The sequence below is a fragment of the Charadrius vociferus genome, unplaced genomic scaffold (assembly GCF_000708025.1).
Source record: "Charadrius vociferus isolate BGI_N301 unplaced genomic scaffold, ASM70802v2 scaffold1677, whole genome shotgun sequence".
Taxonomy (NCBI): Eukaryota; Metazoa; Chordata; class Aves; order Charadriiformes; family Charadriidae; genus Charadrius; species Charadrius vociferus.
The window spans coordinates 8,752-21,666 of NW_009649298.1; the positions used below are offsets into that span (position 1 = coordinate 8,752).

General features: G+C 39.8%; 1 protein-coding gene across 1 annotated transcript in view; it reads right to left on the reverse strand.

Moving 5' to 3' along the window:
* The window catches only part of TOP2A (topoisomerase (DNA) II alpha 170kDa), a 24,269-nt gene that overhangs the window by 5,675 nt on the left and 5,679 nt on the right, over positions 1-12,915 (reverse strand). Inside the window, exons 12-36 of the mRNA XM_009889120.1 lie at positions 12,659-12,815; positions 12,410-12,500; positions 11,885-11,948; positions 11,234-11,379; positions 10,778-10,875; positions 10,247-10,459; positions 9,868-10,041; positions 9,564-9,665; positions 8,931-9,068; positions 8,615-8,753; positions 8,169-8,326; positions 7,899-8,024; positions 7,330-7,440; positions 7,133-7,238; positions 6,356-6,465; positions 5,521-5,613; positions 4,928-5,042; positions 4,476-4,597; positions 3,744-3,892; positions 3,408-3,639; positions 3,144-3,278; positions 2,819-3,019; positions 2,055-2,250; positions 641-732; positions 1-60 (exon numbers count right to left, since the gene is read on the reverse strand). Of these exons, the coding sequence (XP_009887422.1) occupies positions 1-60; positions 641-732; positions 2,055-2,250; positions 2,819-3,019; positions 3,144-3,278; positions 3,408-3,639; positions 3,744-3,892; positions 4,476-4,597; positions 4,928-5,042; positions 5,521-5,613; positions 6,356-6,465; positions 7,133-7,238; positions 7,330-7,440; positions 7,899-8,024; positions 8,169-8,326; positions 8,615-8,753; positions 8,931-9,068; positions 9,564-9,665; positions 9,868-10,041; positions 10,247-10,459; positions 10,778-10,875; positions 11,234-11,379; positions 11,885-11,948; positions 12,410-12,500; positions 12,659-12,815 (3,328 nt within the window). The remainder of the gene's footprint in view (positions 61-640; positions 733-2,054; positions 2,251-2,818; positions 3,020-3,143; positions 3,279-3,407; positions 3,640-3,743; positions 3,893-4,475; positions 4,598-4,927; positions 5,043-5,520; positions 5,614-6,355; positions 6,466-7,132; positions 7,239-7,329; positions 7,441-7,898; positions 8,025-8,168; positions 8,327-8,614; positions 8,754-8,930; positions 9,069-9,563; positions 9,666-9,867; positions 10,042-10,246; positions 10,460-10,777; positions 10,876-11,233; positions 11,380-11,884; positions 11,949-12,409; positions 12,501-12,658; positions 12,816-12,915) is intronic.

Here is a 12,915-nt window from a genome sequence, read left to right on the forward strand (position 1 = left end):
GTTGAAGTCTGGTCCTCTAGCTGCAGCTGATTCTTTCTCGCTCTCCTCCTCCTCCTCCTCCTCTTCTTCCTGAATGTGGATTTAAACCAAACATTGTCAGCAAATATATTGACATACAAGGGTAGGGCTATTCATCAAATTTGGACTGCAACACAGGTGCTCCATGTGCTTATGGTGTCCTAGAGTCTTCTTGGACGATTCAGAAATGGATAAAGTTATGCTTCTTAAAGTCTCAGCTGTTATCGCTCAGAGAAATCCACCTGCAAAAACAATTCTCCAAATCTCTTTTGCTCTAGTCTATCTGGCCTCTCTGTCCTGATAGTCCAGATTCTCTCCTCGGGTGGTCATCTTCCTCACAGCCCTGCCACAACTGTGTCCCACAGGAGGAAGGAAATCCTTAAGGAAGAGCAGAAATTGCTGTGGCAAGAGGACTTGACCCGACTGACTCAAACTCTCAGTGCCTTCTGAACAAGAGACTGCGTTTTTGCTTGTCTTATGTTTTCTATCACAGACATACCAGACACATAAGCTCTTGAATCCTACAAACTGAAAAGCAACCTGGGCTTCTTCCTACGGATTATGAAGCTCCAGAGGTAGGGCCCAGTTTGGATCTATTTAGAGAGGATGGCTGAAGCATTACCTTGTTTTGCGATTCCTTCCAAACCTTCACTGGATCAGATTCATACCCTCTCTGGATAAGAACTTGAATCAACTCTTTCTTGGGTTTGTTTTCTGTAAACAGACATTTCAGGATTGTCAGTTAGTGACCACCACCAACTGCTGTTAGAAAAGACAAACAAGCTTTAAATTTTGGATCCCATGGCACTAGCAGCTCAGCAACCTATCGGGCTCTAAAATAGCCTTTCCTCATCAGAGGTGGGACATGTGGAAGAGCCTGAAACAACACCTAAAAAGTTCCTATTTAGCAGGTGATTTGTCAGGTCAGCATTGCTCCTGTACCTGTCAGGAACACCTGCCAGAGCACAGTAAATATTTTTCTTCCTCATTTCCATACATGTATTTCCCCTGCCCTAAGTAGTTTTTGAACTCGGAAAAAAAGGTGCAATGGTATCAAAAAGGTTTCACAATAGGTAGGCAGGTGGAAGAAAAAAACCCTAGCCTGATAGCACTCAAAGGCTTTGGTATAGCTCGCACCTCATTAGACATCACCTGGAAAATTTATGCTATAAGTGCCCTGACCAAAGGAAATGCTTCAGCTGGAATTTGTTCCTTTTTAAGATATCAGAAGCAATCAACCATGAGACACAAATACAAATGAAACCAGCTCTGTCAGCCTTGGAACTGCTTATTACAAAAACCCAAGAAAATGCATTTCAAGGGAATTATTTCTCTTCCAGAGTCAAGTCAGACAGACAGAGGCTGTTGGGATTATTGGGCTGCCTTCAGACTCAAACCACAAAGCATCTTATGACACTTTTCCTAGCTGCATCCTCCATCAATGCAAGTGAAATACAGACTGCCTTTTAGACTGAGGTGGAAAAGTTGATTGAAAAATTTGAATGCTGGGAACAAAGACCTGTTTCTTTTTCTAGCTCATGATGCTCAGATGCTGCTAATGTGAGTATCTTCTAAGTTTGAACCCCCCGTCCACCGAGAACGTGATTTGGAATATATTCACAGAGGTTCACAGCGATAACACAGAAGAGATACGGGTTCTTAAGAAGTACGCATTTAAACAGTAAACACTACCCCTTTCTAACTCAGCAAGCACTTAACTCCTATTCCTACTGAGTCAGAAATAGATAGGAATTATTGCTAAACTATTAAAGAATATTTCTACCCTAAGAATAGTGTCAAACACACAGTAGGAAAGCCGTGCGAGTGTCCTGTTTCAATTAACATATGCAAAATGCTCTATAGACCAAGGATACTCTCTGAAGCATTTTCCTCTCGTATGTTACTGGAACAGAAAGATAAGCTCTGGCGTAGTTTGCTAAGAGCCAGTCTGGGCTGAGGAGGTGCTGACAGAACTCAAGGGAGCACCTAGTTCTTCTCCCAGTTTCATAAACCAAGTAAACAAGAACAATGCATACCGATCACAATTTTGCCATCTATTTTCTCCAGGATGAAACGAGCCTGGTTGCTCAGTTTTGCAGACTCGGCACTTAGCATTCCAATAAGCCATTCTTTCCTCAAACTGTAGTATCGGAGCCTGAGTTCAAAGAACTCTTTAAGAATATCCTGGGGAGAGTCGTACTTCTTGAGAAAGCCGACATGGTCAAAAAGAACCTAGATGAAAGAACACAGGCGTTACGATGATAAAACTGATTTCCAAACCCACTGAAAATTACCTAAAACACAGGTGTGATAGTACAGTTGAATTATTAGCCAACAAATTATAAAACCTTAGCATTGTTTTAGAAATTACTTCAGTCTGCAAGCACAACAGCAGAGACGATTTTAGAATTTCAAAGTTCTTGAAAACACATAGTAGGGTTAAGGTTCCTCGAATCTTAAAGCTATCTGTAGGATAAACATCTTGCATCAAGCTTCGCACATTGTCAGAAGCCAGACATTCAATGGCAGTGCTGTTGTCACAACAAAGGTCTCTGAACTGTGTGATTTCAGATCACTTTGACTCCTTCAGGCAAAACCATACCACTCTGGGCCCGTTCCCAAGCCGGTCTCTTGACCTTTTGAAGGTATATTTAGAAAGCTGATTTAAAACCAGAACCAGCAGAAAAATCAAAGCGAATAGGTTACTGCAAAAGAGTATTTGTTACACGCAGCAACTGCAGCTGTCCACAGAGTCTTTGAGTTAAACCAAGAACTTTATCCAGCAAAATCTATTACATACCATGGAGTTGCATGTTAAATTAGTTTGGAGTTTGAAGACCTTATGCAGCCCCACTGCGTTAGCTTCAGCTAGTTTTTCTTCAGTCATCTTCACTATAAACTTCACTGTTGTATCTGTGTGATATTCTTTATAGTCTGTGATTAGTGGGGGTGTCTTCTCAGTCCCATTTAACATTGGCTCCAGAACTTGCTCTTTGTAAGTCTGAGAAAAGAATCAAATTCAGACCCATGTTTTCCATGGAAACAAAAAGCTCCGAAACACACTAATCATGTTTTGCTTTACAGGACAAACTATACATTCCTAGAGCGAATTCACTGTTTATTACCTGCGTCCATGTTCTGACAGGCAGCTCAGTGATCTCAATGGTTGTAGAATCAAGAATAGACACTTCACCACTTATCACATACTGATTAGGTCCCAGTTCATCTATTGTGCCTTTGAAATTCTTGTAACTAGGAAGCTAAGCAGAAAAGAACACTGGATTCAGCTTTGCGTTGATGCTTCTGTTTTTAAGCACTTGCATGAAATGATCCAGTATGTGCTCAGTAAACTCACGAGTGAGACACTGTTTTTTAAATACGTTATTTACCATTGGCAACGGCTCTTCTCCATCCATCAGACGACGGATATTATTCACAACTTCCCTGATATCAAAGTTGGGGATCTTACAGGACCAGCCAGTACCAATCCCTTCTGCCCCGTTTATCAGCACCATGGGAATGATAGGCATATACCATTCTGGCTCCACACGTTGATTGTCATCATAAAGGAACCTCAGGATATTGTCATCCATTGGTGGGAACAGCAAGCGTGCTAGTGGGCTAGAATGGAAAAGAGAATTTAAGCCCAAAGTGTTGATGCTGTCAAATTGAGTCTTGTAAGACGCCAAGAATATTTAAGGCGGTAAGGAATCTTTAATGCTGACCTGAGCATTGTAAAGATGTATCGAGGGCTGGCAGAGTCTTTTCCACCATGCAGCCTTGTGCCAAACTGACCAATAGGCTGCAGCAAGTTGAGGTTGTTACTGCCCACAAAGTTCTGAGCTAAGTTAATAATAGTCATCATCAGCGATGCCTGCAATAAAGGAAAGTTCAAAGCTAAAAATGCAGAATTCTTCACTGAATGGACAAAGTCAAAGGCAAAATTCACACCAAGAACAGAATTGATACAGAGGATAAACTCAGCTAGCAAAATACCAGAGGAAACTCTCACTGAAAGTACATCCCAGGATCCTCCAGTCTGGATGACTGGATATATTCCAGTGACCCACCATACATAGCTATCTACCTGTTCTTGAAACCTCCAATGAAAGATTCTATCAGTCTCCCAATGGAATCTTGTTTTAGTGCTTAACTTTTCCTTAGCAAGGTAGAAAGGCAAGTAACATCTGCTTAAATCTATTGCAAGTAAAGCGGGTATTTCTTGTTCTACTTTTTGAATGAAATACACTCCCATAAAGTCTAGGTGGGACAGGCACACTGGTCAGTCGCAGACTAAATTACTATTCAAGTATTAATAGCGGATATAAAGCAACTTTGCTTTGGCGTTTATACTCAAACATCTAATTCTGCTTTAGACACATCTTAACTGTCAACTCAACAGAAGGAATTTTTGCCTTTCATTTAAAAAGCATTTGCACAACAGGCCAGATTCTTACTTCACCATGATGGTATGAGGACATCTCAGCCACAGAACCAGCCAGCTGAGCAACCTTCACCTCCCGCTTATCGTTTCGTTTGAAACATGTGAACAGAACTTTTCTTTGACCTGGCTTCAAACCTGTATTAAAAAAAAAACAAAAAAAAAAAGACCTTGTGATTAGAATGTACAATGCGTTTCATAAAGCTTCTGCTCTCTAGAGACTACCTACTACTCATACACCTAAAGATTCTGCACCAGGAGAGTAAGGTACTTGCAATAATATACTACAAAACGGACAAGACATTTAATCCAAAGGTTAAAACATTTGAACAGCAGAAAATGGTCTTCAGAATACTGACCCTGAAAGCTCACCAGGTTCCCTGATTCTGATGATATGACACACCAACACCCATTTATTAAGTTCTGAGGAACGCACTTATGTGGAATCACTATCTTGAGATAACTTACCATCAACCAGTGACGGGATTGATCTTTCATTATCTGAGTTCGAGAACAGCACTAACTCCTTGTTGATGAAGTCGTTGTACGTCAGGTAATTAGTATTTTTCCCATATAGGTATTCCTGAGAAAAACAGGTGCAAGATTGCCTCAATTTTAACAAGGTCTAATCTGTTTCTTAGCTCATATTTGACTAGTTTCACTAAAATGGAAGCTCCTCGTAAGACTAGTTCAACATGGCTCAAGTGCTGACATTCTTAGCATGGCAACGTGACACATCGCTTCCTATGATGTAGGGCCATTTTTTGAGAAATAAAGTCTCCATACAGTCCTGCTCAAGTGATAATTTCCCTATTGATAAAGTAATTTGAAAGATAAGCGTTAAAAATGAAATTAACTGTTGGACAATTGACAACGGGGCTACACTGATAAGATGAGAGAAGCTGCTCTGCAAAATCCTGAAACGTTTTAACTGTCCCATAATCCAGTGACTGACTCACTGACTCGGAGCTGCGTGCAGCTCTAGCATGCCAGAATGAAGCTGAGAACAGCCCCAGGGAGACAGAGGAAACCAGTTTCCTCCATATACATAAACCTTTTACCTCTGGCAGACCATGCAGCTTCCGTTGTCTTCTATCCTCCATGAAATTGGTCAACCACTCCTTTCGCTCTTCTACCTTCTTCTTGCTAAAGGCCTGTATATTACAAAATGAAAAGTAACTCAATTCTAGGACGTTCTGTGGTGTCCTATTGGATCACTTGAGAAAAAGAAAGCATACAGGAAGAGTTTACCCAGGAGAACAATGTGCTAAACAGGCTGATTTAGTAGCCCAAGAAGTGCAATAAAAGGTTCTTGTAGCTAAATATATTAAGAGTAAAATTTACACCAGTCTTAAGGAAACACGGTAGTTTGGTTTAAATGTATGGATTCATAACATCATAATGGAAAATCAAAGCAGATTTTGGGGAAAAAAATGTTTTTTTGGCATTGCCTATTGCTCAGAATACTTAAGAGTCAATGTCTACTGAAGGTGAAGAAGTTGACAGAAGTGAGGACTGTTTTAGTCCAACAGTGAACCATTTTGCAAGAAGAAAATCTGGGGGAGAAAAGTGAGGTCTGACTTGGAGAAAATTGCAGCAGAACATGCAGAAAAATGTTAAAGGAATATTTACTATTGTGTCTGGAAATGTCAATTGGTTTGTAGTGATTAGTTTGTTCTGAGCTATATTTAAAAACCATCATTAAAAGGGTACTCTAGGCCTGAGGTCTGTGGACAGATTTGCTTCTACTGGTTAGACTAAAGCCGTAGCCTTGGTAACAAAGAGGTTGTCTCAAGCCCAAAGGCTTTTAAGAGCATTTTAAGAGAAAATACACAGCACTCAAAGCAGTAGAATACCAAAGCTAGTAAGTCAGCAATTAAATCAAGTGTTAGTTACCAGGGTGATCGCAGCATCATCTTCAGGACCAGAATATTTGAAGCCAATTCGGTGTTTAGCCATATCTGCAAAGTATTCTTTAGCCTCCTTCGATGTGCTGGTACCCAAACCTGCAGAGACAGTACTAGTTAGTCCTAATAGCTTCTTGCTTAAATTAAGTTGCACTTCAAAGAAATATTTTGCTACACCTAGTTTCTGTGATGTGTTGTATAAATGTACAGTATGAAGACGACTTACTGAAAACTTACCTTCTATCTCATTTTAAAGTATCACAAAAATTATAAGAATTACAGATATGTGAGCAGTTGCATATTGTACTTTTGGATTTTGTCTGTAGCTCCTGTAGATATCTGAAATGATTAACTGCAAACTGGAAATGATACCTCATCATCCAGCCGTTGTTCTGCAGTTGGAACCTTTCTTGTTGGTATTAAGCAATTCTGGAGTAAGTACTTAACTCACAGCGCTAATAGTACACAAGGACTATACTATGGAAAATAACACATAAAACTGAGCATAATTGCCTAAGAGGGCTGAAAGAATGGTTACCTAGTTCCATTTCGGGAGATTTTATTGAGATTTTATCCAGTCAGAGGTTACCGTTTCCTTACTTTTGTGTTTTATGTCCCATGTATTTGTAATCAGAATATCTTAGGAGGGAAGAAACTTGGAGGACAACCAGCCCAAACCCTTTCTGCAAAAGCGGGGCTAACTGGATCAATCATGAATGCTCTTACTTGGATCATTTAATTTCACCACATTAAGTTTTCTACAAACCTTTATAGTACTTGATTTTCCACGAATTGTAGTTCTGTGTACTATTTTTCCATTCTTCAAATTCAGGAATACTATAGAACGCAATTTCTTCTTTGTTTTTAGAGGCCTACAATGAACAAATATTTACTGTGAAATGAGAGGCAGATTTGGACCAATGGGTCCTTACTCGTTCACCTTACCATCTACCCAACACTTACCTTTATGATAGGAGTAATAAATTCCTCCAAAAAGTTGTGTCTTAGAAGAGATGGCCAGTTGTGATGGATGAAGTTAATCAGCAAACCTTTGATATGTGATCCATCTTGATCCTGATTTAAAAAGAAGGAAAAAAGGCATATTTAATCAGGGACATGCAGGAATTGACAATTGTTAGCTTAATAGCAAATGATTCTATAATTCCAGCTAACTGACCCTACTTCACTTCTAAAAAAGGTGACCATGTGTTGTTTAACTACTGAAAATTAAAAGAAACAGAAAAGGCACATTCTTGATGAAAAAAGGTATCAAGGACTGGTCAAGGACCTTGAATCAGCAGACTGGAAAGACAGTATTTGGCTATTTGGTGATGCTACTCCCCCCTCTGCTTTATCTGTTTTGTTTTGTGGCTGAAAAGAAATACGACCCACTAATACAGAATGATAAAAAGAAACAAATACAGACAATTAGGTACAACAATGGCAGCAGGAGAAAGGTAGTATTTCCTTCTTTCCTCTGCATTCAAGTGTTGGTTTTTTTCCTCTCCCAATTTTCATTTAGTGAACCTAACCTGATCTGTCATAATCATAATCTTTCCATAGCGAAGACTCTTTAAAGATTCTTGATCTTCATAGTTCTTCTTATATTGTAAACCCACAATCTTGATGATGTTGTTGATTTCAGCATTTTCCATAATCTGGAAAAGATCACATGGAATAAAAACTTGTCTTTCAGACTGAAAATATATCTCAAAAAAGTCTAAAATTATCCATAAGGATACCACTGACTGGTACAAAGCATACTGTTCGAACATGTAGACTATAACGATTTTCCAACTAACCTGCTTATGAGAAGCTTCTCGGACGTTGAGTATTTTCCCACGAAGGGGAAATACTCCATATTTGTCTCTACCAACCACTCCTAGACCAGAGACAGCCAGCGTTTTGGCTGAATCTCCCTCGGTCAGGATAAGCGTACAATCTAGAGAATTCTTGCTGCCTAAAAAAAAAAAAAAATAAAGTCAATTTTCTAATTAAGAAGTGAAATCAAAGCCTGCGTACTCACAAATTGAAGGAGAATAAGTATCTTTTAACACATAACACATACAGGTATTGTTGCACTGTGCGTATTAAATGAGGATAAATGTAGTAAATGGGACTGTAAAATGGGGATGAACTATAATTGCAGGTTTTCGCATTATCTTTAGGAGACAATTCTATCATTTGTCTAATGAACAAGTTTTAACTGTTTTTGAATGAACTGGTTATGACGGTGTAAAACACTTACCAGCATCATTGGCATCATCCAGCTTAGGAACACCCTTAATCTTAGTGTGTTTCACAGCTGAACATTTCTTATTCAGCTGGCTCTGAGCTTTAAATTTTACCCAGTTTAGGATACTTTCAACAATGCCACAGCCAACTGCCTGCAATACAAAAAATAACCCCAAGCAATTGTGGGAAAAGCCTTATCAATGACAGGATTCTAAGTTACAGACTTTTTCTTTAGTTCATGACATTACTTCAAAACTGGATATTTGCCACGTTAAACATAAGATGCAGTTTTACAGATGTCTTGATTATCTGTGTATATCAATACTTACACCCTTAATAAATTTTTCACTCAGTTTACAGGTTGAGCCAAAGTTCTTTGCCTGCAGAGTCATGTTCTCCTTAGTCTGAGAGTCAAAGGTTGGGTTTTCAATTAAGCAATTCACAAAAATCCACATGTGGTTCTTCACCTGCAGTTAAATACAACAAGCATCACGCGTTGTACAGGCTCATCTCACTAAGAGCAGCGCAGTCTGACATTCGTCTGTCAGAATCACACAGTGAGGAAAAACTCAGTAATCATGGTATGTTTTTGAATTTTCCTAGATGTCTTGAAAGCACTTAGGACAACTAATGAACATTCATGAAAAATGTGATATGATTTGGGATGTCAAGGAATATCAGCTCTCAGCCTAAGTAGGTATTATCAAGCAGATACTGAGGTTTAGTACATCTACACTGATTTACAGTGTTCCGATTACAAGATACATCAGCCAAACAAAGAGAAGATTGTTAGTTGGCTGAAACTGGACAATATGAGACTTCTATAATTGGCAGTTTTATATATATTGTCGGTACAATAGAAATATGTATTATTAATTAACATGATAAAGCATTAAGCCGTAGTTACAATTTGAAATAATGGTAGAATTGTGTTTCCCACTGGGGAAACTCCGACATTGTACCTGAAAAGGCTTCACTCCAACTCCATTTTTGTTCTTCTTTTTCACGACATCAATGAGTTTAGTCACAAGCTGGTCAGCTACGTAATCAACGTGCCTGCCACCCTAAGGGAAACGGGACCAAAGACCTGGTGGTGATTCCATTGAAAAAAACCCAAGGATGCACATCTATTTAAAACTTTAAGAATAGTCTTTGCAACATTAAGAAACTAAGTATTTTTCACCAACAAACACACATTCAAAAATCGCTGAGAACATTAATGATGAAGAATATGGCATTAGCTTGACTAATAAACTGAAGAGTTACCTTTGTAGTGGCAATGCTGTTGACGAAGCTAACTTGCTGGAAGCCTTTTTCACTTAAAGTCAAACACACTTCCCACCGAGAATTTACTTCCTCGTGGATAACCTTAAGTGCATTACCAGTTTCATCTACTTTGTCCTTCAGATAGAGGTCCACATAACTGCGGAATCCTTTCACCTGCACACAGATGAAAGCAGACAACTCATTCATAACAGCTCCTATAAATACTTAATTCATATCCTTCTGAAAAGCGGGTAGGGAAATCACTCATGCAGTTTTTCCCTTTACTATGTGTAATGACGTAAATTGCTTCAACAAAATCTCACTGTTTAAACAGCATGAGAAATACAGATATTACTGTTTCTTTTTAATGCTTACTTACAGGCAGCCTCTGTCCATTTAGGAAAACTTTGACATCCTTTGTGGATCCAGCAATATCGTATGCTCTTCGAGACATTAGTGCTACAATGTCTTTATCAAGAATTGTCATTTTGAATTTTGACAGATCAGGTTGGAAAGTGACACATGTGTAATCTTCTCCATCAAAATGTTTCAGTTTCATTTCACCAGCCTTTCCCATGTTGTCTGTCCAGGTCTGAGAAAAGGAGGCTTTGTGAGTTGCAAGTCTAACACACACAAGCAACTAGCTTGGCTTTTAAAAGCAGCAAGCTGATTTATGAGTTTTCAATACTTTCAAATAAAAAACCCCCACTGGTTAAAAACTAGATTCTGATTATGTCTGCTCATTCCATTATTCATTTGAATTATGTCTGGTCATACAGTAACTGTGGGCCCAATTTATTCCAATCACAGTGCATTGAATGCAAGTTACACCGAAATTTTTGGAACAAAAACTCAGAGTCTTATTTGAAAATCTCAGGGATAACCTTACTGAAACGAGAAGTGTTCATACCTGCTTGAATAACTTTTTGTATTCGCGACATGCAGTTTCAACAGTAAATTTTGTGCTAAATATGTTACACAGTTTGGCTCCATAACCATTTCGCCCACCTGGAATTAGAAGGAAAACAGACTTGTGTTATTACCTTTGTTCAAAGCCATCTAAAAGAATCCCAGACTAACAGGAGTTCAGCCACTTCAGCACAATCAAAGTACAACTGTCAATCAGCAACAATATTCTACAAACCCATATTTAATTTGGATTAGTGTTCAAGAGAATTTTTCCTGTTCTCCATGTTTGTACCATTATTACTATAAAATAGAGCATGAAGACTTTTCTCTGATGGAGTCAGGACACCGTTTTCATGTGGCATCAAGGACTTGCTTCCCCCCTTCCTTTAATTCAGGTCACTCATTTAAACTGATGAGGCTGCTCAGAAATATTAGCGCATATTTGAGTCTTCCCTACCTGTGACTTTCTTTTCATTGTCATCATAGTTGCTGGATGTTAGTAGCTGTCCAAAGATAAGAGCAGGCACATAGACCTTCTCCACTTTGTGTTCAACAACTGGAATACCTTTCCCGTTGTTCCATACGCTGATTGTGTTATTCTCTCTGGGGGAAAAATAAATGTGTTTTTAAGGCTGCGAACGACTGAACTATGAAACCAGTATTATACACAAGCTCTGTGGACAGGCCACCATTTCATCGTGAGCAAATCGCTGTTCAGCAAGTGCAGAAACAGCCAGCAGAGGGAGGACAAGTCAACAAAAAAATTCTCAGATCTGCATGTACCTTCTATGAAATGGACCACCACACACAAAAATCCTCTATCTATGCTCAGTGACAGAATAAAAAGGTTGAGAGGAAGAGGAAAATGGCCATAGCAAAAAAAAACCCACCAACAAAGCAGCAGTCATTTCACCAGTCAGCTCTCTGTAAGAGACCAAGGGACTAAACAAAGAAAAAGGCTTTCACAACCGGTGAATTTGGTCTAACTTAGATTGGCCACATCACACAGCCTCCAATACCACACCTGCTTAGCAGAACAGCATCTGACTGAGAAAATCTCCTGCACTTGAGTTGGGAATGCAATGAGCAAAAATGAAATAAAACTTACACATCAATTGTAACTTTAATGCACGACATGCTTTTATCTCTCTGCTTGTTGTCTGCAGCATTCACTAGAATGGAAAGATTATTGTTATTATATTACATTCTCAGACAAGACCAAATTATTAACCATAAAGTGTCTTCAGTGGAATGAATGCAAGAATTCAATACAATGTTACTAATAATCATCTTGGTATGCAAATATTTTGCAAGTTACAAAGACGAGGACTACAAGTTAACACAAATTTTGGGCTGATGAAATTGGTTTTGTAATAGACTGCACCATCATCCCATGAATGGCTTACTACGAAGTAGCGCTAATGGAAGGACATTAGTATCTAATATTTCCGAGCACAATCAACAAACGGTGTACTCTGCGAACACCATCCATCAAATTATGCAATAGACATTACTTCGTCAACAATTCAACCAGTTAAAAGTACACTTGATAACTTCTTGCATTTTTCATGTTTCTTATTCAGCACCCATTAATAACTCGTCCGTCACCGGGTCAACAAACAGGTCACCTTACCTAGAATCTCATCAAAGATTTTGTATAAGCCAGGCACAAAGGTCACATCTCTGCAGTTAAGGCCCACGCCCTCATCAAAAACCCACATTTGCTGAAAAGAAAGCAAGAAACGTTTAAGCCCCCAGGTCCACCTCCTCTTCTGTGCCATCAGTTTGTAAAGCAGACGTTTTGTGCTTTATAAACGGATGTTAATGACCTCTCGCCTGCACCGGGGAGTTCAGGCTGAGCCCCGCGGCCCTGCCCCCGCACCTGGGTGACCAGCTCCACCGAGCCGATGTAGGTGTCGGGCCGGAGCAGGATGTGCTCCAGCTGCGTCTTCTTCTGGTAGATGTGCTCCACCGAGAGACCCTTCTTGGTGCCATCGCCCTTGGGCGCCCGGAGGTTCTCGTTGGCGGGCTGCTCGGGGGAGAGAGAGGGGGAGTGAGGGGGAGCGGGGTCCGGGAGGCGACCGGGGGAGGGCCCGAAAGGGATCGCGCGGGGGTGGGGGGGTTGGAGCGGGCCGGGGC